Source organism: Anthonomus grandis, chromosome 14 (assembly GCF_022605725.1).
Source record: "Anthonomus grandis grandis chromosome 14, icAntGran1.3, whole genome shotgun sequence".
Classification (NCBI taxonomy): Eukaryota; Metazoa; Arthropoda; class Insecta; order Coleoptera; family Curculionidae; genus Anthonomus; species Anthonomus grandis.
The window spans coordinates 4,455,909-4,483,140 of NC_065559.1; the positions used below are offsets into that span (position 1 = coordinate 4,455,909).

At 32.0% G+C, this 27,232-nt stretch overlaps 1 protein-coding gene across 1 annotated transcript in view; it reads left to right on the forward strand.

The window, feature by feature from the left end:
• LOC126744451 (calpain-D-like) overlaps positions 1-27,232 on the forward strand; it is a 56,934-nt gene that overhangs the window by 12,323 nt on the left and 17,379 nt on the right. Inside the window, exons 3-11 of the mRNA XM_050451881.1 lie at positions 308-554; positions 884-1,064; positions 1,392-1,586; positions 10,398-10,486; positions 11,449-11,817; positions 11,881-12,082; positions 21,126-21,325; positions 21,539-21,741; positions 21,796-21,995. Coding sequence (XP_050307838.1) covers positions 308-554; positions 884-1,064; positions 1,392-1,586; positions 10,398-10,486; positions 11,449-11,817; positions 11,881-12,082; positions 21,126-21,325; positions 21,539-21,741; positions 21,796-21,995 — 1,886 coding nt within the window. The remainder of the gene's footprint in view (positions 1-307; positions 555-883; positions 1,065-1,391; positions 1,587-10,397; positions 10,487-11,448; positions 11,818-11,880; positions 12,083-21,125; positions 21,326-21,538; positions 21,742-21,795; positions 21,996-27,232) is intronic.

Here is a 27,232-nt window from a genome sequence, read left to right on the forward strand (position 1 = left end):
ATTTATTTCTGTAAATGTGGGGGCAGTATTAGGTTAATAGGCAATTATAAATATAAGGCCTGCAGTGTAGATGGTCATGTTTGATTTCATTCAACCAGCAACAGCGGTGTAAGAATTTTGTTTATTACCCAAAGCAATTAATTACGTACGTTCCAAGATGTCCTGTTAGGAGTTTTTTAAAAACAAATTTAAGGTTGCAGATTAGCCAGTTAATGAGAGAAAAAAACAGTTTTTTTAAATAATCGGATTTAACCTTAACATGTCAGGTAATTTGATTTATATGAAAAGCTTAAAATTTTGTTTTTAGGTTGATAATTGGGCAGACAACGAAGCACTTCGTAATTCCAGCCTGAAACACCCGTACCGTCGCTCGTTTTCCGAATTATCCCATTCGCCCAGTTTCACTCCGAACAGGAATAGACGAAGTTTGGACACGACCCTTTTACAGATGAACTTTCCCAAGCCGAGTAACTCTATGACTGACATTCAGTCGACCCAGTACTCTTACTTGTTTGGGGAATTAAATAGTGATCTTAATGTTCCATCTTCCAAAGGTAGGTTAAGGAATAATTGTGGTGAAAGTTTATGAATTGAAACTATAATTATCGATACGAGAGAATGGTTATTACTGTTTATATGCCTTAGATCTTGAAAACATTTCAATTTTTATCAGTCCTAAGTAATTTAACTTTATATTGACGCAGATGTGGCAATAAAGTCGGAAACATTGTAAAAAGTACATTTGGCAAGACATTTCTTAACAGTGATCCTGAATCTATTTAATCTTAGATAGAAATATCCTGATAGACTAGAACTTCCTTAAAACTTAATAAATTTCTAAATAATTTCTTTCTAAACTTGGTTAATTTAACCATTTTTCTAGGAAGGAATCTCAATAGAAGTACAAGCGATATCCATGAAGGAAGTATAAATAATACCGTATATACTTACATTGGGATGACGGAACCGGAAAAGGAAAAAAATAATTTTTACGAGAATCAAAGCGTAATCACAGCGGCGCAAAGAAGATCCGGAGATTTTGATATTGGTCAGCAAGAGGGCATGTAAGTTCGATCGTATTATTTAAAGAAATTTTATCCTTTTATTAGTCTTATGTCATATTTCGTATTTGATAAAAAAAACTGGTTTAATCTTGTTGATAGATACAAAATTTGCCCTATTTTATCATAATCAATTTTCGATATACAGAATAACGTAGTTGGTTATCAAAGGTTTTTTAAAATTTATTTCAAAAGAGACAATTATTTCTCTAAAAGAGAAAAATTTGTCAAATTTCAATTTTAATTCTTATATCCCAAGCTAAAGAATGGCAATATAATAAAGAATTATTGCTGGATTAAGCAGATTTTTAACAACGTAATCATTTATAGTTCGGGTCTACTACAAAAGAAAAGCCCGTGGTCGAACGAAAGAAGATGGACGTGCCGGCAATGTTCGTTCGCTTATAACGACATAAACGCTGACAAATGTGATATATGCAAAAGCATGAGAACGCCTCCATCTTTAAATCAACCGTCTACAATAACGGTAACCGAGGATAGGACGACTATTTCTTCTAGTGGGTTGTAAGTAAATTTTTGTCCTTTAAATATTATAATGTTTATTTATCATTGATGATGGTTTTGTGAGAGTGCGCGTATGAATATAAGGTTATAATTTTTTTTGAGTAAGGTTTACAAGAACTAGTTTGTCGCATAAAATGATCTCCAAGATACAAAAGCATACGTAAGTTTTCGACAAAAACATTTACGAAATCTGGGTAACTTCAATAAAATGAAAAAACCTTATATCGTAGGTATATGATAGTAACAATAATCTTATAATAACGAGATTTTTTTCACTATCATATAAACCCAATTATTGTTTTATGATATTCATTAAGTTCTGACATATTTTTGATAAGATTATTCGTGTTATTGCATCGTACTTGAGTAGGATTAAGTTCCAGTATATACATCCAGTTATACTTGCATATTTTTGTGTATATTTGGTGCCAATTAACGATGACGTTTTACGTGTAAGTTTAGTAAGAAATTATTGTTTGAATTGGCGGTTTGTTAAAAGATTTCAAATGTAAAATTTTTTTTTGACAATTCCCTTGAATAAAAAAAGGAGATTTTTATACACGTGTAACATACAAAATTTTTTGTACTACCGAACAAACATAAAACATACCAAATTACTTTACGCACTTAAACGCGTTTACGGTAAGAAAAAAACGTCAAAACGTGCGTAAAAAGTAATTTTTATTAGTTTATCTTTAATATATCATTAGTTTTATCTTTAGTATATGTGGCCACTTGTAAGTTCAACTTCAAATTCAAATACTTTATATGCCCATATATAAAATTATAGAATACAGTTATAAATCTAATTAAAATTTTGACAAAAAGGATTAATTCTCGATTATAAAAACCGTTAATCTGTTGGTACAGACGAAATAACCCTTAAAAATAATTGATTTATATCGAATAAATCAAAAAGAAACAAACAATAATAATAATAAAGAAAATTGATCCAGAACGGGAGAGCGGCAGATGCGGCACCGGATAAAAGAACCAAGGAGGGTAACGCCCAATATTTAAGGCCCTAAAAAAAAAGCAAAAATGCAAAATGTCGATGTTGATGGCCAAAAAGGATAAAGACAATTTTCAACTAATGACAATTAATAATGTTTTTTTTTCTATTTTTATCTATTAATTAACCTATTCTTTATTCAACTAGCAAGTGTGATTTAATTTTTTTAGAAAATATGTTTAAAGATAGTTGTTTAAGCTCGATAGAATACGTAATCTCGTAAGTTAGCCGGTTGGCCTTCCTTTATAATTCGATAAATAAAGTTAAACATATGATGCTTTCGTCTGTTTGTCATATTTTTGTCATTAAGATATGGCGTTATATGGTTTCTATATGGGATATTATAGGCAAATCGCATACAGGAATTTTCAATTTTTTGAATTGCGATTTTGGTACCTGAACGTAAAGAGCCACCATATACCACATCACCGTAATCGAACAAAGATAAAACAAGGCTTTCACAAAGTAAATATGTTTGTTTGTGGACAAGTTCTGTTTAAATTTAAAAAGGTTTTTCAGGTGTGAATAGGCTGCTTTAATTTTGTTTTTTACATGGGGTTCAAAAGAGAGAGAATTGTCAAATATGATACCCAAATTTTTTGCCTCTGGGACAATTTTATTGGAACTGAAGTGTTATTTATATGAATATTTATCCGATTTTCAAAATTTCGCCTTAAATTATTATTCGAACACATCAAAAGAACTTTGGATTTTTCAGCATTTAATTTGAGGTTGTGATTTTTTGCGTAGTTTTCTAGATTCATTAAATCAAACTGAAACTTATGCTGAAATGAATTATTATTCATATTTTCAATAGAAACAGGAGTATACAGTTGTGAGTCGTCAGCATACTGCTGTAATGTGGAATGCTTTACAGCGTTATACATGTCGGTCACATAGAGTGAAAAAAGTAGGGGTGATAGTATAGAACCCTGAGGTACGCCTTGATTTGTTTGCCTAAACTCTGAACATTGTTTTTCTAACCGTTGGATTGTCATAACACAACTTTCACGATTATATAGATATTCTTTAAAGAAGTTAATACCATATTCAGAGATTCCAAAATACCTTAGTTTAGCCAACAACATTTCGTGGTTAAGTGTGTTGAAAGCTTTACTAAAGTCGAGCAGGGCCACATATGTCCCTTGATTTTGCTCTTCATTCACTCTTACATCATTTAATATTTTAACTAAGCATGTTGACGTGCTAAAATTCTTTCTAAATCCTGACTGGCAATCGGGAATTAAATTATAAGCTTTAACAAAATTAGAAATCTGGTTATAAATATGTTTTTCAAACACTTTGGACACTGCAGGCAATATACTGATTGGTCTTAAATCCTTGTATTACTATTGTTTGAATAGGCAGTTCGTAGAATGTAAAAAAATATTTTTTGTTTAAAAGCGAATAATGTTATGGTCTGGCTTATTTAATATATAATTCATAATATAGAGGGAAAAAATATCTTAAAGATTGTGGATGGTTGTTGATCTTGACCCCTTGAGAAATAACTGTAAATATATTATTTTTAATATGGGGAGAAATGCCATATATAGAGCTTACCATTCTTTGGGCTATGCTCTTTTAGATTCATCCATTTGCAGTTAGTTCCTAAAGTTTTGTATACATCTACTTCTCGATTGTTATTAACTGGTTAAAGTAATTTTAAGTTTAGTAGGAATAGACCTACACAATGTCCAGTATTTAAAGGTCATTCAGCCAAACTTGACTTTTCAACTCAAAATCAACTCAAATTTTACATATTCTTTAGCAATATTAAAAAAATAAAAAACCATTCTTAATAAGGATAAAGGTCCAATCCCTTATAGTCAATGATATAGTTTAGTATTTAAATTTTGTTCAGCCATGCTTTTAGTTTTATCCTTACTATATTAGGGCATTTGTAAGTCCCATTTCCATAGGTCTATATTATGCCTTATAAACTTACATTACACTTATACTTATAAATAATAATAATATAATAATGAAATATTGTTTATTTTAAAACTAATTGTACAAAACAGTTGTAAATGCAATTGGAAACAGGATTAACTAAGAAGTTTGTGTGTGTTTCCATTCAAGATATGCATATATCTAGTTCGGACAAAATAAAATCTTATATATTTAAATAGTATCATATTTAGAAGCTAATAATAGTACCTAATATTATCTACTTACCAAAAAATATAAAGGAGAAAAACGATAAACATAAAAGAGTAAGGAAGCAAAGAAAAAAAAAGAAAAGCGAAAAGAGAATTACAAGTGTTTGATTTAGGAAAGATCCAAGACTTAATTTTATACTTAATTTTGAAATAGGGGTTTTCTCAAAATGCAAAAATCATAATATTGTTAATTTTTTATACTTTGTTTATTTATTTATTTATTTATTTCCAAATTACAATTTAACCTATATTACTTTCCTTAATTCTAAAGCGTGTAAAAAAATAAATAATAAGTAAACCCCACTGAAACCAGTGGTTTGTGTGTGGATTTAGAGTTATAACTTAAATTTACCCAATACCTAATAATAGCATTAATATATACAACAATAAGCAAACTTTATATTAATAATAAATGAGTGCCCCATTATATTAGGGATTATTTTTCCTGTTTTAATCTATCCCATTTAATGAATGTTCATGTTAGTGTTAAGTCTATATATCAAAATTTTATTGTAGTTTTTTTTTCTCTTTCCCTTTTCTCTCTTTTTCTTTTTTCTCTTCTCTCCTTACCCCAGTAATACAATGAACGAATTCTCACGCATACTACATAAACCAAAGATCTTGTAGTAAATGAAAACTTCATTTAAGGCAAAGGAAAGGGATTAATAATTTGATATATTGTTGCTGTGAATACTTAGATCTATTTTGGCTAATTTTATTACTGCATAGGAGTCATATCACTGAAATTACATGGTGTCCATTAATAAACTGACACATTTTAAGTGCTTATAAGTCGAGAGGTACAATGTGCGGTTTTCACAGAACTTCATCAATATTTTTATTGACTTTTATTAAGTCTATTAAGTTTTTTTGACAGTGTTGCCAAGTTTCAAAATTTACCTGAAATAGGAGGAAAAAAATTGATGATTTTCAAAGGCCGATTTCTCAAAAATTTTAAATGTAACACCCTGTATTTTTTAATTTCACATGAAAGGCCTGTTAAATCCCCTTTCCGAAAATGTATAAATTGTCTTAAATTCATTATTTTTTTTTTACAGAGCCAATTTAATAAATGACACCTTTTTGAAAATTTTCTAGAATACATATTCAGTGATTGATGAACATTTTCTGGTAATTGCCTATGTATCGCTTTAGCATGATCATAATTAAATAATTTGCGCTATTGCCATGTCTATAAAAAGTATTTATTCTATGTATTAAATTACAATAATTTTAACAACAGACAATTGAAGAAATTCATTTTAATTTATAATTAATAAATTAGCTGCTGAATATGACCCCCATTTTGCGCGGAACACAAATGTAGATGGAGAGATAAGTTGCCGAAGGCGTTTTGTAGCATTCGCGGTGTAATTTGGTTAAAAACGTTTACTATGTTGTTGCGCAGTTCATCCAAATTTCTTGGGGTTGGATTTTAGCAACGGTCTTTTACATATACCCATATACAAAAATCTGGAATGGTTAGATCGGGAGAATAAGGTGCCCACTCGATTGGACCTGCTCGCCCTATCCATCTCTTTCCAAAAGTAATATCTAAGGAATCCCTTGCGACCCTGGAGAAGTGTGGTGGTGCACCGTCTTGCTGGAAGTAGACCGTGTCTAAAATTTCATCCTGCTGAAGTTGAGGATAAAAAAATGTTTTCAACATATCGGTGTAATTGTTTCCATTCACTGTTGCTTCTTGAAAAAAAAAATGGCCCATAAATTTTAGACTTCGATACTGCACACCAAACGTTCAGCTTAAGCCGGCGCCATACGATGCGTCCAACCATTGGACCCAACGTTCGATACAATTTTTTGCACTTAAAGCATTTGGCAAATGTGTCTGCTACACGATAGGTAACGTCCTTTTCAAGATTGGAGCCAACATTGTATCAAAGGTTGGTGTATCGCCGTCAGTGCAGTGCTGTTTCATTTCACTTCTTTACATTAACATTTTTAAAATGGATAACGAAGACGTAACAACTGCAGTCGTTGCTGCTTCCACGGTAGTTTTATGTTGTGCAAAATTATTGCAACAGAAAAAACAAAAAAGGCGAACTAGAAGGTGGTGGATGTTTTTTATTTAAATTGATTACTCTTTAAATTAAAAGGAATGGAATTAACAGGATATTTTAAATTAAATTTTATATTATTAAATTTATTAATAATTAATACTATAAAAATTAAAACAGGCGTCTCCCTGGCTACAATTTTGCGGAATATATCCATTAAACCTTTTTCTTTTTTAAATTAGTTCACCTGGCCTTTTTACCAAATATTTAATCCGAGGATGTAACTTTTAAATCCTGTCAAAACCATTTGGTTCTAACTTAAACCGTTTGGATTTTACAGCCAAAGTACCGAAATGGCAAGTTTTAACTTGTCAAGATCTCCAAAAGTATCAAAGAAAAAAAATGGGGTAATATATCAAATTTCTCAGAATTTAATAGGGATTATAAATCGTAAAAAATATATAGGGTGTCCCATTTAAAATAAGAAATTTGGTATTAGCCCCGCCTACATGGCATACCCTGTATAATTTTTTTTTATTGAAAAAAATGCGCAACTTACAATTTCAATTGACGTGTCCGAGCGTTTTTTTTTTCGAACACACTCCTGAATTTTAAATGAATTTAGTCATTACTTTTGGGATGCACTGTATAACATACTAAGTACTCAAAATTGAGGGGTATAGAACCAAAACCGGCAATCTCCATTTTTCCCGAAACTAATAAAATTAAGTGTTGTGCGAAATAATTAAAGTAAAATAGATAATTAAATTAAGCAAAATAGATAAATTTAAAGTATTTTGTAAGATGTATAAATAAAACAAATCGCAAAAAAAGTTACAACTTTATTAAAACGGTCACATTTTATTAAAAAATTCTCTATCCTGCAAAATTTTACAAAGTGGAGATTGCTGGATTTGATTCTAGACCCCTCAATTGTTTTTCTTACCTACTTTTTTTATTTTTCATATTATTTAAATATATATAGTTATATATACTAAAAATCTATATGTATTATGTATCTAAACTCAATTGTTCATTTTAAAAGCAAAAAGGAAAACTGCACAACACTGACCTGGTGCGAAAATCAGTAGATAACTAAACATCTCGTGTGGCCGTATGGCAAGTCGGGTGCCGAACGTTGGAAGCAGCCTTTGAAACGGGACAAATTTACCGACTTCGGCCCGAACGTTGCGTATGACCAACGTTGGACACATGTTTGTCACCAGCGCACGGCTACACGATGCGATAAATCGCTGTGCGTCCAACGTTGGAAGGTATTCAACACATCGTGTGGCGCCGGCTTTAGGAGAATCTCTTTCAAATTCGTTATACACTCGAGGATTTTCATCTCCCCAAATTCGGCAGTTATGCTTATTTACTCGACCACTGATGTGAAATGTTGCCTCATCAGACATTAAATTAAATTGGTATCCGGCTCTTTTCTAAAAAGATCTAGTATTGTTTCGCACATTAAATATCTTTTTTTAAGGGTGCGATTTTCTATTTTTTGGAAAGTTTGAATTTTGTAGGGTTTAAACTTAATTATTTTTAGAATCTTATGTACTTTACTTTTTGGCATATTTGTCGTTTGATCTATCTTCCTAATAGATATTTGGTTATTGTTTAAGGACAACACTTCTTTTATCAGCAAAATATCATCCAATAGATTATCTTGTGCATTTAGGTTTGTTCTAACTTTTCATTTAACCGTTCCCTCCTGGGAAAATTGGCGTACCCAATGAAGTATAGAATTGCGTAAAGGTGGAGCCCTTTTAAAAATCAGCCTAAATCTTCTTCTCGTCTGCGTAACTGATTTGCATTCACTAAATAATAACACGCAACGTGCCTTTTCCCGGGTGCTAGACATATTTAAACCTTTCAAAATCTTTAAAAAATGCAAAAATACATATAGAAATCAAATTACTGGGACTGCCCAACGAATGACGTTAAAAAGATTTGACAGTAGTTGAAGCTCACAAAACAAATTGTGCAACTCACAGCCTCTTTGACAAGCTACAATTGTTATTCTTGTCACTTGATACCGAGAATGTTATTTAATAGGTATTTATTGTAGGAAATTTTTCAAAAAGGTGTCATTTACTAAAATTGGCTCTGTAAAAAAAAATAATGAATTTAAGATAATTTATACATTTTCGGAAAGGGGATTTAACAGGCTTTCATGTGAAATTGAAAAGTACAGGGTGTTACATTTAAAATTTTTGAGAAATCGACCTTCGAAATCATTAATTTTTTTCCTCCTGTTTCAGGTAAATTTTGAAACTTGGCAACACTATCAAAAAAAACTTTAAAAATATTGATGAAGTTCTGTGAAAACCGCACATTGTTAGATAGATAGAAACCCTGTATATTAATATGTTGAATTAAAAAAAAAACCAATTTAAAAGAGTCTCTACATAGAATGACAAGATTTTCTTCGACAAAGACTGTCTGAAGATGTAAAATTCATGTAACAATTTACGAATTAGATTTATTACATAATCGATATGAAGATCCACTTAAATGGACTGTCAAAATATAATCCTAAATATTTTAAATTATTTACACAATCAATTCTACTGCTACACTGAAAATTATGATAATTTAGACAATCAGTATTATGTAAACATATTGTAGCGAATCCTGATCTACTCATGGAATACACTTTGTTTTATTAGTGTTTAAGGTTAAAAGACTAAACCCAATCCTTACCCTTGAGATCATCAACTCAATTTTATTCTTGACCCTCTCCCAGCTGTTATCTTTAATAATTAGGCAAGTATCATCTGCAAAACAAACTACATTATCCCTAAAAGAGGCCCAAGAGGCACACCATACTCCACTGCACATCCACAGCTGAGTATATCATTTACTTTTACATGCTGTCTCATATATTTCATGCTTTCGGTCCAACCAGATACAATGCAATTATTTACTCTTATAATAGTACCCTCCGTGCTGCAATTTTCCCTAACAAGGCGGGTTGTTCATTAGTTATTAAATTATACTTATTAATTAATAAATTGAGAAGGGCAAAATTATAAGCACTTTTCAATTAATTTAGTAGTTAGTCAAAGCAATTGATCTGTAGGTTGATCTGTCTTCCTTTTTACTATTAGGCTTTTATATAGAGGTAATAATTGGCTTTTAAAGTTTATTCCTATAAGAATAAATTCTTGAGGAGAAAATTAGGTTAATTAAATAACAAATAAGGCTTTATAATTTAATTTACTTATTTCATTGGAATGAATTTCGTCAGCTGTACGCTATAATTGACTATCAGGAGTCAAATACAAAACACATATGCAGTGTAAGAAATAATTATAATTATATTTCTTACCCTGAATAATTTCATTAGGAGATATTAGGAACATTGCTAGACGTATTATTTTTTTAACGATTTATTAATGCGGTCCTTGGCCAGCCCACACAGGATATTCCATAAGCTTAAATTATTTATTAACACTTGATAAATTTCATTGTGCGGGAATCTATTTTCGCCTCGATTAGTTCCCTTCGAGGGATTTTTACTACGCCATTCGATAAATTGATTATTTAGCAAAAATACACACGGCTCGAGTTTTGAGTGTGGACTTGGTTTATTAAGGCGCTTTTTTTTTTGCAGATCCTCCACTTGGGTACATTCCAATGATGTTCAAGTGCCGATAGCCACATTGGACCAAGGTTTAGAGGATGATTTTCAGATTTTACCAGGTAAGATTTTAAAGTAAATTGTTTTATTTGTATGTCATATATAATATAATATAATAATATATAAAATATTAAATTAGAAAAAATATATAACACTTATGTATGTAAATGATCATATGCTTGTCATAAAGTTTCAAGGAGGCAAGGAAAAGCTGTCAAAAACTTTATTCAGCAATTGACCAATTTACCCACAAAACATTACTACTAGTTCACAATATTTGGTCACCAATTCACAAGAATAAACATGTATATTTTTTGGCTTATAATCAATCAATTATTATAAGCTTTATTGTCGTAAGAAATCTTGTTGACAAAGCTGTAAAAAAAAAAACAAAAAAAATTAACAAACCATAATATAGTAAGAATACAATAAAACTAGATTTAACATATAAACAAATTACAATATTAAAATTAAAATTCAAACTTAAATTTACATATGTATACATCGATAAAATATTAGAACTTTAATATTAAAGCACGTTAAAAAAGGACACAGTACATTTAAAATCTCTCTGCTAAAACGTCTCCTATTTCATAGTAGCCTTTTGCAACAAGCAATCCTTTTACATTTTTTCGAAAGAGCTTTTGATTATGAATTTCTTTGATATCTGCAGGAAGATGTACTGTTGGGTATAGGTAAAGTTGCATCAATGGCCCTTCTACTGCTATATTCATGTCTTTCTGTTACATTGCTGTGGTTTCTATATTTTCTATGAATAAGACAAACGAATTCCAAAATGAATAAAGAAGGCAGAGTTAAGATTTTGTGTGAAATATAAAGTTCTTTGCATGAATCCCTCGCTCCAATTTTCCAGATGTATCTGATAGTCCTTTTTTGCAACACAAAGACACTTTTGAAAAGTCACAACATGCACCCCAGAAACATAATCCATACCTTAGATTTGATTCAATTAATGCAAAATAAGTATTATTAAGTATAAACATGGATTAATGTTACGTTATAGGAATAGATATCGAAGAACAAAAATGGACCTGCAAAAAATGCACCTTGGTCAACCAAGGGACCGCCCTAATATGTGAAGCGTGCTGCGGCTCGAAACTGCGCTCCCTAACCATAAATCACGATGCGACGTTAAAAAAGGGCGAGTTTTGGATCTGCTGCAAATGCACCCTTAAGAACTCGCTATCATCAACCGCGTGTAAGGTGTGCAAAACCGAAAAGGTTACTTTGGATGTGCGGATACAATCCAGAAGTCCCTCGCCGATGCACGGCTCTAGGAGAGCGAAAAACGGTCGAACGATAGGGGGCGACAGTAGTAAAAAGATCTCTACACCGCCGGCGAAAAGTAAAGCACGTTGCGACGGTGATGTAGGTACGAGACAATAAACAGTCTTAAGATGGTTAGAATTTGTTAATACTATGAATGTTTTGCTAGTGTCGATCCCACCCAATACGTCAACAAAACAGATACTGCCTTGGACCTGTACGGTGTGCACTTACGAGAACCACAAGTCTCAATTTGTCTGTGATATGTGCCAGAAGATGAGGATCGTCCTCGGTACTTCGGCCCCTCCGGAGGATCCCCCGCGCCTCACACCGGAGGAACTTAGTAATAAACATTGGAATTATATCGTAAGGTGAGTTTACTTTTTGTTTGACATTTTTAATTTGTCAAGTTTTAATGCGTTGGTTCGTCCCAACTATAAAGATGTTTCGATATTTATACTCAATAAAAAAAAAATCGGTAATTTAAGTATGTGCATACTTTCCTTTATAGTAATCTTGGCTTTGATATATTTTTATGCAATATTTCTTTACATCAAATAATGTATTTCTTAAATTTTATAGACAGGGCTCAAACTAACTGATTACTTAAGACGTCAAGTTGCAAAACCCGCCTTGTCCATTTTTCAAAATAAATTGTGTTAGTAAATATATCAATAGTGGACCTTAGAATCTTTATAAATACAGCCACAAAATGTGCAAAAGTCGCTCCTTCCTATTTAAAATTAAGTGTAAAAATCGATTACTGCGGCAGAATCCGTCTTATCCATTTATATACTTTCACTGAGATTACGGTTGCAATACCCGCTTTATACCATAGGTAACTTACCCAAGTATGATGTTACTGCCGCCTTATCCATAACGTGTGCGATAAATGATTTGATAATTTTGGCAACTCTGTACTTACTGCATGAAAACAGAGAATTTCCAACCAATTCAAACAGATTTGTTTCAGCCACGTGCAGATAAACCGCCCGGCGTCGAATTATCAGTTTATTATTTTGAAGCAGTCGTCTTTAGCCTTTTAACAAAATTTTAAGTATCGTTTATTCTTATTAGGGGTATAAAGTGTGTTCCATAATATTTGTAACGGATGAAACTACAGTCATCATTAGCAGAAAACGTAAACGTAATGTAGAAAACTGGAAACGTGAGCGAGCAAAGAAGAATCGGTATGCTGCAAAAACATTACCAACCAAACCAACATGTAAACACAAGAAACAAAATGCCTTAAAATGCAATGAATTAGGAACGCAAGAGCAATTTTACGAAAACAAAACGAAAATGCAACAAGACGAGTTTATTCTGCGCTATACAACTCAGGAACAACCACGACGATCAAGAGCTGAAAAAGTAGGAAGTTCCAGAAAAGGAATGACAGTCAGATACTTTGTAAGAGTTCGTACAGGCAATAAGAAGATTCAAGTATGTCCAAAAACCATTTTTGTCGATATTAGGTATCAAAAAAGATAGGGTACAGTTAAAAGACATCTGGAAACAGGCTACGGTCCAGTAGAAAAAAAGGGTGGAAATAGACATCCAGAAAAATATGAGGATAGAAGAAAGTCCGTTACAGCTTTTATTGAAAAATTGCAGCCTGTTGAATCCCACGCAGTACAGCAGACAAAAGTCGACTAAGAAATATCTTCCTTCAGAACTAAGCATCAGAAAGCTGTGGAAGATGTACTGTGCTTCTGTTGAACGAAATCTTGCAGTGAAGTATGACTTTTTTCGAGTGGTTTTTATTTCTGACTATAATATTAGTTTTAAAAGCCCCAGCACCGGTGTTTGCTAGAAATGTTAAAAACTAAATTGCCGGAGGTACAAAAAAATCTACTTATGGTTAGACTGAGAGTGCATAAGTTAAAAGCACAGTGCTTGACCAAAAAGAATTACCAAACACAGTAAAGTTCCCGTTTGATTGCCAAAAGAACATGATTTTACCAAAAATATTAGATCAAGCAGCGTATTAGGTTAAAAACACACGAGGCTGTTTGCAAGCGGTTTGCGCCGCGACGGTTGTCGCGCCGTGGTCGAGCTCGGCGCCTCGTTTATGGGACTTTTGAGCTTTGAAACAGACGGCGCCGCCTCAATACCCTGCTCGATACCAGGGGCCGCCGGCACGCCGCTTGGTTTTTATTGCTTTAGCGGCACTACCGCGGCACATTATTTACTTATCTTCTGTGTTGCAAACCACACGTAGGGTTTTTTGGTGCGTTTTTTTTTGTGCAGTGTTGAAAATTGTTCATTTATTATGGAAACCAGGAAATTCAACATAGAAAAATTAATTACTGAGGTTCAATTGAGGCCAGCGATTTGGGATATGCGTGATGATAATTATTCAAACAGAATAAAAAAAAACAGGCATGGGAAGAAGTTACTACAGAATTTCTAAGCGCAGCTGCTTCTGTTGAGGAAAAAAAAATTATAAGTATGTACATATTATATGCTATAAGTAGGTACGTTTATTTTAATAATAATGATATAATATACATATAGTTTATATTGATTCGTTTTGCCACTCTAGTGGATAAATATTAACAAAATAATTTGCAAATTTATCTCGGCCATTTAATGCACTTGGATTCCCTCTGCTAAATGAATCAACTGTCAAATTGTCATGCGTTGTTCCTGCTTCAATGTTATCGCAACGGTTTCCATCTCTGACTCTTACAAAATCATGAAGAACACAACAGGCTTTAATTATGTCTTCAGCTAGATGAAAAATGCGCCATTTATTAGCCAATATACCAAAAGCACATTCAATGTACCGTCGAGCTCTGGATAATCTATAATTAAAAATTTTTTTGTTGTAAGATAAGTTTGATCCACCAAAAGGCCTCAGCAAATTTTCTAATAGAGGAAATGCTTCATCACCTACTATAACAAAAGGATAATCTGTAGTAGCATCTCCTTCGATCGGTGCTGCTGCAGGAATATGTAGTGTTCCGTTAACCATTTTTTCAAAAAGTGTAGAATTTTTAAAAATTCCAGAGTTACTAGATTTTCCGTACGAGCCCACATCAATATATGTAAATAAATAAATACTATCACACATTGCAAATAGTACCATCGAAAAATAATTTTTATAATTATAAAACATAGAAGCACTATTAGATGGCTGTATCAGTCTAATGTGTTTGCCATCAATCGCACCTATGCAGTTCGGAAAATTGGAATGTTTCTTGAATCCCTCAGCGATTTCCATCCACTTTTCGGCATTTAAAACTGGAAAAGCCATTTGCCTAACATGCGCCCGTAGTGCTTTACAAACTTCTTGAACAATCAAACTTGCTGTAGATTTTCCAATTCTAAATGCATAGAGCAAATCCACAAATGAACAACCAGTTGCTAGGTACCTGAAAAAACCTAAAATTTCTTAGGTCCTATGCTACAAAAAAATGGAAAAATGTCAGGGACAGATATTCCAAACACCTTTCCGAAAGTAAAGGCAAATCTGGGCAAGGCCGGAAAGGAAAAACCCCATATATGTTTGCCCAACAGCTCTCATTTTTGTCGGATGTGGTCCAAAGAATGGCAACAGAGAGTTCGCTCGATGCAACACATGAATTGGCAGCCACAGACGATGAGACTGCAGCCACGCCTCAGGAAGCTACAGATGAAGATGCATCAATAGAGCCACCAGATCAACCAAATACAACCAAGCGGGAATCCCTAAAAAGGCAGCAGCAACAGCATTATGGTGAAGGGCGCATTAAGAAGAAAAAAAATGATTCGGTAGAAACAGTTTTGTGTGAAGCTCTTCAAACACACACCGATATTCAAAAAGGAAAACTGATGAAAGAAAAAGAAAGTGTGGATGATGACAAGCATTTTTTGTTGTCATTGTTGCCATTTTTTAAAAAAATTCCAGTTGATAACAAGTTGTTGGTCAGAATGGAATTGATGGCTTTATTAAATAGGCATATTTGTCCACCTCCACACCAACATCATGTTACTACATTCTCCGAACCACCTAGTCACTTCCAACCCCACGTTGAACCACCATCATGGTATACACATTCATTGCCTCCACAGAATTCACTACCACAACAACATCAACCAACTTCAACACCAGCCAGGGCCTTCTGGGCTACAACGAGTTGCGTCACCCGAATCCCAATTCTCACCATATTCTCTTGGTGGTTCAGAGCATATGAGTTTATAGGCATATAAGTTTAATTTAGTTTTTTTTTGTTTGTGTTTAATTTTTTTTTTGTTTTTGTTTGTGTTTAAATATATTATATCTATATCTAGTTCATTTTTAGGCGTTTTTTTAAGACTTCCATTGAGTTAATACTATTTCGAGTAGATGTAGAGTAGGTAACTAAATCCTCATTAGGCAGGCAAACGGGGTATAACCAATAATTTAATAAAGACAAAAATTGTAGAAATAGGTATAAATTCATCACCTACCTTAAAGTTATCAAAAGCTTTTCTTGCACTGATATGCTATCTCTCATAATGGTATTAGCTTTTGTACATGGCTCTTGTATCAATAAAAGTAACTCCTGGTATGATTCCTTTGACATTCTGGTGAAATTTAAAAAAAAATCCGGATCTTCACAAATCTCCTTATAGATGGTATTGAAATATCCCTTCTTGTTTCTTTCCATAACTATGGGATGTATCCATAGCTTACGTTTCGTTCTATTTTTTTTTTGGTTTTTTGCGTAATGCCAGTGCCGATGCCGCCAACAAAAATAAAAAATCATCTTCACTGTCGGAGTCCATTTTGCTCACGATAAATAAAAAACTGTGAACTGTACGCAAAGCTTGGCAACATCAAACTGATCTTGTAATTTTTTGTGCCGTTCGTAGTTGCAAAAGCCGTCGCGTGTGTTTTAAGTCGAGCGGCGGTCCACCGGCCGCCGTCGCGGCGCAAACCGCTTGCAAACAGCCTCGTGTATTTTTACCCTTATTCTAGGCAACTGTACTGCTACTTTACCGTTTGCATTGGAGGCTCAAAATCTATACAGACACGCAATTCTGTACGGATATATACATGGTTGGAAAATGAAAGGCCTAGAGGATCCAATGAGATAACTTCAATGATAAATCATCTCCTGACGACATATACCTTCAGCGACGACATTAATGTAGTTGAAATGTTTTGTGATGGGTGCCCTGGACAAAACAAGAATTCCACGATTATTTGCATGTTAGGATACTGGTTACAGACGCAAGCACCACCTACTATTACTGAAGTAAAACTAACATTTCCAGTAGTTGGGCATTCTTACCTACCCCCGGATCGAGTGTTTGGAAGAATCGAAAAGGAAGTTCGTAGAAAAGAAGTCATAGTTAAACCAGAAGATTATTACTTGTTATTTGAAGAGCAAGGAAAGCTCCAAAAACTAGGTGACAGAGAATGTGTTGTGAGTGATTGGAAAAGTGAATCATCCCGTGTCATGAAAAATACTTCCAGCTGGCACTTTAAATTTTCCCAGTGTAAAAGATTGTCGCTGAAAAAAAACATTAAAGGTGACATTGTTGTTAAAGGGGAAGTTAATTATAAGTCTGATCTTTCAACCTATAGAAGTTTACTAAAGAAAGGCCAGTCTTATAGAAATATGGAACTGGAACGTTTACCTATTGGAATTCCTGTTAAGCAAGAAAAAATCTAAAGATGCGGAAAATCTTCTACGTAAGCACTATGGGCAAGAGTGGCGAGATCAGAATATCCTAGTGTACTACCGAGAATTACTAGATGGGATTCAGGCAGCCCCAGAAAACTTTCAAGAAGATTCTGATAATGATGAAGGGGCAATCGCAGAAGAAGAAGAAACTGATTTGAGAATTTAAATTTTTTTGTTATACGTTCATAGATAGTTTTATTTTTGTTTAATACCTAAATAACGATTTTTTAAATTTTTTTCATAATTAATAACAATATGTAACCAGGGAAAACTATTTTTGTTAATAAAGCGTTGCTTTTATTTAAAAAACACAAATATAAAATTTCGGAAGCAGAAGCAGCTATATTCGCATCTTGCTGTAGCAAAACTCGCCTTATCCAGTTTTGTTTATTTGTTTTTTTCTTGAAAATTAGAAAAAAATACGATTGTTTCTGAACAAAATAGATGCAAAATTGATAACTCTACACACTGAACTAATATTTTTTTAAGTACCGCTAGTAACTTTGTGTAAAATAGTTTTTGTCGATTATCTCTAAATCAAGTTTGTGGGATAAGGCGGGTTTTGCAACTTGACGCCTCACTTTAATTTAATACCTATGACGTACTAAAAAAATCATAATACGTAAATATAATGTCATAAAATAAAAAAGTAAGTATAAAAACATTATGTGAATTATCCTATTTTATGAGATATTAGAAAATCCGATAAAAACATTTTTTTTTAATTTTCCCTGCATTGAAATTTTATGTTTTCAAAAATGGCTGGTTGTTTATTGAAAGAAAATGTAATGCACAATCGGTTCTCTTTTGTTTAAATTTAAATTAAAATTCACAATTTAGTCCTGGTTTAGCCCTTGTTGTATTCTAATTAACATAATTAGGTATAGAATACAATAATAATAAAAATAATGATTATTATTATATTGGAATATGGAATATGCCATGTTAACATGTTTTGCAATTCTTCCAAGCAGTTGTAAATATGATTTATTTCTTCAAAGGATTTAAAGTCATTTCTTATATGTCATATTTCCAGACTTTTTGAAGTAAGTTTCAATTTTATTTGAGGAGATCAAAGTAATTTCTTGTATGTTCCAAATTCTTGGACATTTAAAGTCTTCCAAGTAAATGACATAATTATTTATCGTTTCCAGCCATCTGAAGTAATTTTTATTTTTTTTTATCAATATTTAAAGCTGATCTTTCAACAAGTCTGTCCTTGCATGCAAACATTTTCTAAAATACTAAATAGTAAATGTCCAAATTAATGTATTCAATTGTTCAATAATAAATTGGAAAAAAAATAACGCATATAGATAGTACTTAAATTCTTCAATAAAAATGATTTGATCATAAGAACTTGAAAAGAGGGGCTTTCTACCTTTACCGAACCAATTATTTTTTCACCATCAAGTACAACATGTAAAATGTTTGATTAAATAAGTTTACTCCTTTATAAAATGGGGTCTTTTTAAAATTACCGTTACATCTAACATTATATTTATTAAAATCGCTTAATTTGGAGAAATGTTTTTGAATTTCTATTTATATATTAATTAAAATATAGTTAAATACCGTTTGCGTGAATAAAAAGATGCAATGCACAAAAATAGTCAATTGATTCATTTACACACTTAAACTACTAGGAATATTTATTTGCTGTTACTGTAAATTGTAAACTTAATTGTAGAAAGAGCTTTAATGTATATACTTATGTAAATAATTGTTTTTATGTACTAATTTAAATAGAAAAACATTACGTATTCAAAAAGTAAACAAGGAATCTGAATTCTTATTTTTGTTGATTTTGCTAACCCACTTAAAGCTTTAAAGTTCTTTTTGCTATCAGAATATTTTAATAGTTAACAGTTGGGATTTTTCTGCATATAATTTGACATTTGCAGTAAGTTTTACTTGATTAAAAATATCCCCATTAAAGAAAATAACAATTAGTTCCGTATCTAATGGTTTCATATAACACTTTTGTAATAATAGTATTTAGTCCTTAATAAGCCCAATTTGTTGCATTTTTAATTTTTACACAAACCCCCTTAAAATATATATTAAATATGTCGTTATCGTAATTAAGTACCAGACAAAGCGTGTTTTTCTTCCATCCTTTGCAAACCTGGTATTCATTTTTCAGTTTCTCCCGATGACCCTCAATTGCCTGAAATAAGTTTAAGAGTATTTTTAAGATTATTCCAGGCTTTTTCGTTGACTCAGTTTTCAGAAAAATTTGAGAACATTCTCAAGGTAATTCCTGGGCATTCAACAGACTCTCTTTCCTGGGGAAGAATTTAGAGTACTTTTAAAACTATTCCAGGCATTTCAAGTGACTCACGTCACGCCTGGAATAGACTTTCCATTAAAAAAAATGAATTGTCCACCCATTTAAATGACCCTCAATTTCTTGAAAGAGTTAATTATATATATTTATAATAATTTAATTAATGATTATGGATGAGTGGGATACGTACATGGAGGAGAAAAAAAAGACTCCCAAAGACCAAATCAAAAGAAAAAACACATCCAAAAGATTGCCTGAAATAAGGTGGAAAACTACTTTAAAGGCCTAAATAATATGAAAATGTAAAATAACTTAAATTTGATTTTTTCTCGAAAATGGTTAATTTTTCCGAACTTTTGTTCTTTTACAAATAAAACTCTATTTTTTATCATGTTTTCCATCTTAGTCTTCTCTAATCTCAATAAATGCCTGGAATAAAATTGATAATTAAATATATAAGAAATTACTTGAAAATTGTTTCAAAATATCTCGAAAACTTTAGAATGTCAAATGTATAAACAGCCAAGCAAATTTTAAACAGTAATTTCTACATTTTTAAGGAACGTCTTATTTTCAATAGATCAACAATTATTAGAACTAGAACGGTTAAAAAATGTTGCTTTTAATGACTCGACAAACCCTATCTGACAACCAAAAAATCTAGAATATTGAATGCTAACTCTGCACACATATTACGTCATTGATACATATTTCATAAAAGCCGGTGTCTTCTATTTAGGAAAATATATATTTTTGGTTTATAAGCACAATATATACACACACACACTTTTTAAAAATAAAAAATCCATCCAATTTTCATCGAAGTTGAGCTTTTTTTGTATAAGGGTCTCTGATAGGCCAGCTAACAGACCAGATCTTTCAACTCTTCTTTTTGAATCACAACATTCAAATACTTGATCTTATAAGGTAATGATTTTTTTTCAAATTTTCTCAAAAATACTGTGAATTGATTAATTGGTCAATTAAAAAAGAAATATCTGATAACATTAATCTGCTGCATTCAAAATCGATCTGCTGATATAAATTACTAGAATTTGAAAAAAAAAATTATATTAAAATAACTGTATAACGTTCTTAAGAAAGCAGACAAGTGGCATCAGATTGCCTGTTTTCTCTACGATGCTCTAGTAAAGAGACAGAATCTCCTTCAAGTTGCAAATCGGACAATTTCTCTGGACTATCGCAATTTTCCGCATGATTTACTTCATTTTTATTAATCGAGGGACACTCTAAGAACTTATCGTCAAACAGGGTCGTATCAACTTCTAAATTGTCATTCACGACTCTCATCACCCGACATTGCTTTTTAAATTTCTGGTTATAAACTTTTCTTCATCAGTCATTGTCAATACAGTGCATTAATAGGATAAACATTTATTCGTACTTAATATAATCAAGTTTCTCGAAATGTTTTGTCTGTTCCAAAACGGAAATTGTTGTTTTTAGGTATTGCAGATTAAAGAAGCAAAGTTACGTGGACGACGATTTTCCACCGATGCCGACTAGTTTATATTACAATCCGAGCGATAACAAGGATGCGTATTCGATAAAGTGGCGAAGGCTGAAAGACATCGTGGTCGAGGAGATGGAAATCGATCTGCCTTGGGCCGTGTTTAGGATGCCTCAACCTTCGGATATTTCACAAGGTAAAATGCCATACTAAGTGTGAATTATTTTAAATAACGTTTTAATTAATTAATCACAAAAAAGCATCGAATTAAAAAATCAGAATAAATTGAATTTTAAATGCTGTGGCATTATCGAAACTTGTATTAAAATGTGTCAAACTTAATAAAAAAATTGATTGCAACAGTAACTCATAATAAAAATTAAAACAAAACGCATTTTCTTAATTACAGGAGTATTGGGAAACTGTTGGTTACTGAGTGCCTTAGCCGTTCTATCGGAACGCGAAGAACTTTTACGCGCCATACTAATCACAAGAATTCACTGCCCGCAAGGCGCTTACCAAGTGCGGTTATGTAAAGACGGAGTCTGGGTTACGGTATTGGTGGACGACTTTTTCCCTTGTGATAAAAGGGGGCATTTGTTGTACTCGCAGGTGAGTCTTTTTAATACGCCTCTAATGCAAATATCGCGTAATCAAACATTTCAGGCAAAAAGAAAACAGCTGTGGGTGCCCCTAATAGAAAAGGCGGTCGCTAAAATCCACGGTTGTTACGAGGCTTTAGTATCGGGTCGGTCTTTAGAAGGTTTGGCCACTCTTACCGGAGCACCTTGTGAATCGATACCTTTACAAGTATCGTCTTTTCCTTCTAACGAAGAAGAGTTAGATGTCGATCTCATATGGGCCCAGTAAGTTGCATATTAATTGCCCTTAAAAAAAAAAACATACAGCCAAATGGAATAAATTTTATAATATGTAAATATTGTGGGTAATGTGTATGTAATAATGGGGATATTCTCGAAAAAAACACACATAGGTTACTTGCCTATTTTTTTCAGCAAAAAAAGTGTGTCCTGTAGCAGTGGCCAATGTTAGCTTTCTTACTTTAAATGCGACACCCTGTGCATTACTCAATTTTTGGATTCTTAAAAATGTTCTCGACATATTTCATGTACGATTTCCTATAGCTTTTTGCCTATGACTTTTTCCCCGGTTTTTGGGACATATCCCCGTCTCAGTTCTTTAATATCATCGGTATTATTCTAAAATAGTGTTTTTTCTATTGCAGTTTATCCAATTAGGTATGAAAACACTCATTTTATAATAACTTTTCGCTTATTTTTAAATTGCGTCCAGGATATAGGTCTCTGAAGAGGCAAAATCTCGACTTTTTGGTTGGATTTTTTGGATATATCCTTGTCTCAGTGCTTTAATATCATTGGTATCATTCTAAAATAGTGTTTTTCTATTGCAGTTTATCCAATTACGTATGAAAACTGAATATGTTTAATAGAAAAGTTTTTAATCTTTTAAAGAATCAATTATAATTTAATTTTAAGGAATCTATTATGTTACACACATGTATAATGAAATGTTTGTTATATGTACTAGCCAGGTGCATTTAAGAGCAATCATCAGCACGTGACTTTGCCCAAATGGATTTAACGCGCTTTATCGGGAAGGTGAGCATTTGGCATCCACGCATCGCTAAAACGACGTAGAACGCTGTTTGTCTCACAGCAGATGGGTCAATGTCACCCGAGATTTATCGGGAGAAACCGATTCGTGTATTTTTGTTAGTTTGCAGGCGGTTGGACTTTTTTGCGTTTCCTTACATACAAGTCGCACGCGTATTTTGATATTTCAGGACGTTTGATTCAAGTTCAATTAAAATATCCTCATTTTCTTCTAGTAATACAGTCTATTTACTATTCAAATTCACGGATTTAATTTATTCATAAAAAAAGCTTTTACATGGGAGGGTATTAGTATCACAAATATAGGGAGAGAAGGAATGATATATAAAAATTTTTATAATTTTGTCTCACTACTTTCAAATATATGTACCTAAAATAGTTTTTAGTAATCAAGATATAAATAATAAATTAGAGACATGTGAGTGACTCCCGTCAAAAAAGGATAGAAGCAACCCTATAATAATAATAATAATAATAATCGTCTTTTATTCAAAAAAAAAAAACAATAGATTGACAAATATTACAAATGGAAAAAAAAGGCGAAGTCTAGCCAATAAATAATAAATAAATTTCGGTAATCATACATAATAATAATAAGAAAAATAATATAAAGATGAAATATTATAAAGAAACAATTGTTCACACCAAAAAAATACTTATACCCAACACGGAGGAGATATAAAACTCACAACCTGCACCAAAACAAGACTGTACATAAACAAATACCTTTGTATGCAATCGTAAACAACCATCATGTTACCTCTGGAGCACACCATACTAGTGAGTTAAAAAATAGGAGCTCAACTGTTCTCTAAACAAATACAACCTAAATCCTGACTTAAACTTAGTAAAATTATAAAGTAGTAAATCATTGTTTGGCAAGGAATTACATGTTTTAATCGCATTATAAGTAAAAGACTTCTTGTATGTTCTTGTATTATGTCGAGGAATAATATATTTAAATTTATTTCTGGTATTTATATCATGGACGCTCAAATTGGTTTTAAATTTATTTTTTAGAGATTTAGATATGAATTTTGAATTAGTAATTAAACCATGCATAAAAAGACCCAAATGTTGAGTTCTACGATTTGACATATTTAACCAGTTCAACTCATTAATTTTATGTGATACGTGATCTGACTTTCTTAAATTAAAAATTAGACGAATACATGTATTCTGCACCTTTTGAATACGATATTGTTCCGCTTGACGAAGACAAGGGCCATAAATAAAATCAGCATAGTTAAAGTGGGAAAGTACAAGAGTTTCACATAACATTGTCATTAACTTGGTACCTAAAAGGTTTCTATTGGAATATAGTTGCTTAAGCGATGTAAATGACCTTTGTAGAAGTAACTTAATATGATCGGAGAAATTAAGCTGACAATCAAGTATAACACCTAGATTACGAGCAGAATTACAAAATGGTAATATTTGGTCATCTATTTTGATTTTAATATTATTTTTTAAATATTCGTTTTGATTTCTTTTGCCAAACAGCATAAGTTTTGATTTTGATGGATTTAGTTGAAGGCCATGTTTTTTAGAGAGATCTTTTAGGTTGTTTAGTTCATGATTGATAGTTTCGTTACAAGTGAAGTGATAGTACAACTGGGTATCGTCAGCAAAAGCTTGTATCTTTCCGACATGAAGAGAGCTTATAAGTTCAGAAGTGTCAATAATAAAGAAAAGGGGGCCGAGGATAGAGCCCTGAGGTACTCCTGATAGTATGGCACTAGACTCCGAGTACACACCATTAACAAACACTTTTTGTGACCTGTTAGAGAAGTATGATGCGATGAGTGACAGTGAGTCGACGTCGAAACCGTAATATCTTAGCTTTGCCAACAAGAGTCGATGATTTATAGTGTCAAATGCCTTGGAGTAATCTAATAGTATAAGAATACTTTCAAGTCCATGATCCAGTGCCTCAATTATATCATCAGTTACCACAGCCAAGGCGGAGGATGTGGAATACCCCTTACGAAACCCGTTTTGCAATTCTGAGATCATACCATTATCATTTAAATATGAGTACATCTGGCTGTATAAAATTTTCTCCATTATTTTCGAAATGGCAGGTAAAATTGCTATAATGCGTAAGTCATTGAAGGTCTCTGATTCTTTGATCTTGATCTTTTTTGATTTTGGTAAAGGTATTCCTATTGCAGTTTTCCAACTTTGAGGAAAATAATTTTGTTCTATGCAACTGTTAATAATATTAGTTATGTAAGGATCAATAAATGGACTGCAATATTTTAACATAGATGATGTGATTTTATCTGTGCCACAAGCAGTAGTTTCCATGTTTTGAATAATTTTATGAACATCTTCTATAGAACACATGGAAAGCTTAAATTTTTTCGATGCGCTGAATTTGTTGTTTTCGTAAAATTCTATAGTTTCATCACAGTCGTTAGATCTGTTGTTAAAAAATTGAGAAAAATGCTGGTTTATTAAGTTTGGATCTGTTAAATTAGGTGATAACTTGCTATCACTTGAGCTTAGGACATTTAACGATCTTAGTGCTGACCATGTTTTTTTATGTTTTTTTGTCTAGAAATAAAATTGAGATAGGCCTTTTTTTCGGATCTCAGTACAGAAACTGTAAAATTACGTAGTTCTTTGTACCGGTCCCAATCTTGAGGTTCTTTAGTACGCTTAAATTTTTGTAAGGCTTTATCTCGCTCCTTCATGACAGCCTTCATATTTTCTGTTAGCCACGGAGCATGAGGTTTTGTCACTCTAGATTCTTTAAAGGGAGCATGAATATCAAAAAGTCTGTTTAAAAAATTAGTAAAAAGAAGTAATTTTTTGTCTATATCGTTCTCATAAACAATGTCCATCCAAGGCAAATTGTAGAGATCGGACAAAAAATCATTTAAAACAAAACCTTTAAAACAACGATACGTAACAAGTTTTGATAAAGGTTTATTAGATTTTAGTTTTAAGTTAACAAAAACGAGTCTGTGATCAGAGATTGTATCGGCAGAGAGTGTACCAGAGGATGCAACTAATGTGGTATCTCTGATAAAAATTGGATCTATAAGCTTGCTTGAATTTTGAGTTATCCGAGTTGGTTCGTTAAGTATCTGAACAAGATTATATGAGTCAAAACAGTTAAGGACAACATTATTAAAATCAAAAAAATTAATATTAAAGTCTCCTAAACATAATACCACATCAAAATTTGGAACAACTTCAGATAAAATGTTATCAAAATCTTTCAAAAGAGGACCTATGTTTATATTTGGGGGGCGATAAAAATTACCAATGGCAATAGAAGAAGATTTTAGCTTTATTTTTAAAAAGATATATTCAAGTTCTTTAGTTATTGGGAAATCAAATATAATTAAGTCTACATCTAAGTGATCTTTAACATAGGCACCCACACCGCTATAGATCGAAAAAAAAAATTGTCGCACTTCCAAATATGCCAGTAAAACATACGTAGTTAGTTAGCAATCAAAATACAAAAAATAAATTATGATAGTAATGTACTTTAATTACCAACAACACTACATTAATATTACAAATTAATTCATAATGTACAGCCTAAGAATAAAAATTAAATAAATTATCATAACAAAAATCAAATATATGAGAAAAAAATACACACAACACAACATTTATCTAAAATTAGAATTATTACAGATTAATTAAACAGTGTGTGTGCCAAGCCTAAAAGGACAAAACGATGTTTATTAAACATGCTAACTTGAAAATTCATGTGTAGAGAGAAAATCATAAACAAAATAACATGTCACATGTTTTTTTTAGAATGAGGGTATTATTATTATATTCTCCACCAGAGTAAATAATAATAATAATTTTGAATTCGTTAAATTAGATGACACCTATTTTTTTTGTGTTTATGGACTTACCCACTTATAATGACGTATATAAAATATAAGACAATATTAAACAGTTATGTAAGACTAGTTCTAGATGGGTTTCGAATTTCCATGCCTCTATTATGCCTAGGACCTATGATTTCAGGCAGTAGACATTTAAAATAAACAATCTTTAATTTTTAATCATTTTTTCTTTCCAAAATGAATCAGTTATTTTCATATATATATATGGATAGTAAAAGCAATGTGGCATTTTTACTCCATATTTGCAGCCATTCTAGGCCTAAACTGATCCTTTTTGGCTTCCTACTTTTTCGTTTAGAATAATAAACTTCTGACTTTCCGTCTTTTCTTTTTCCCATTTTTTTTAAATAAACATAAAAAACTTAATAGTATAAAGAACAACGCGCTCAAAATTGGAACACCTTCGCAATAAAATACTTCTAAGTGAACTTCCGATCAATTACTCTCAATATAAAAATTCAACATTCCAATTTTACATACCAATGAATTGGTGTTAGTGATGGGATAATTCAGATGAAAAATAATTCATAATCCGATTATGAGAATAATCGGTAGCATCCGATTATG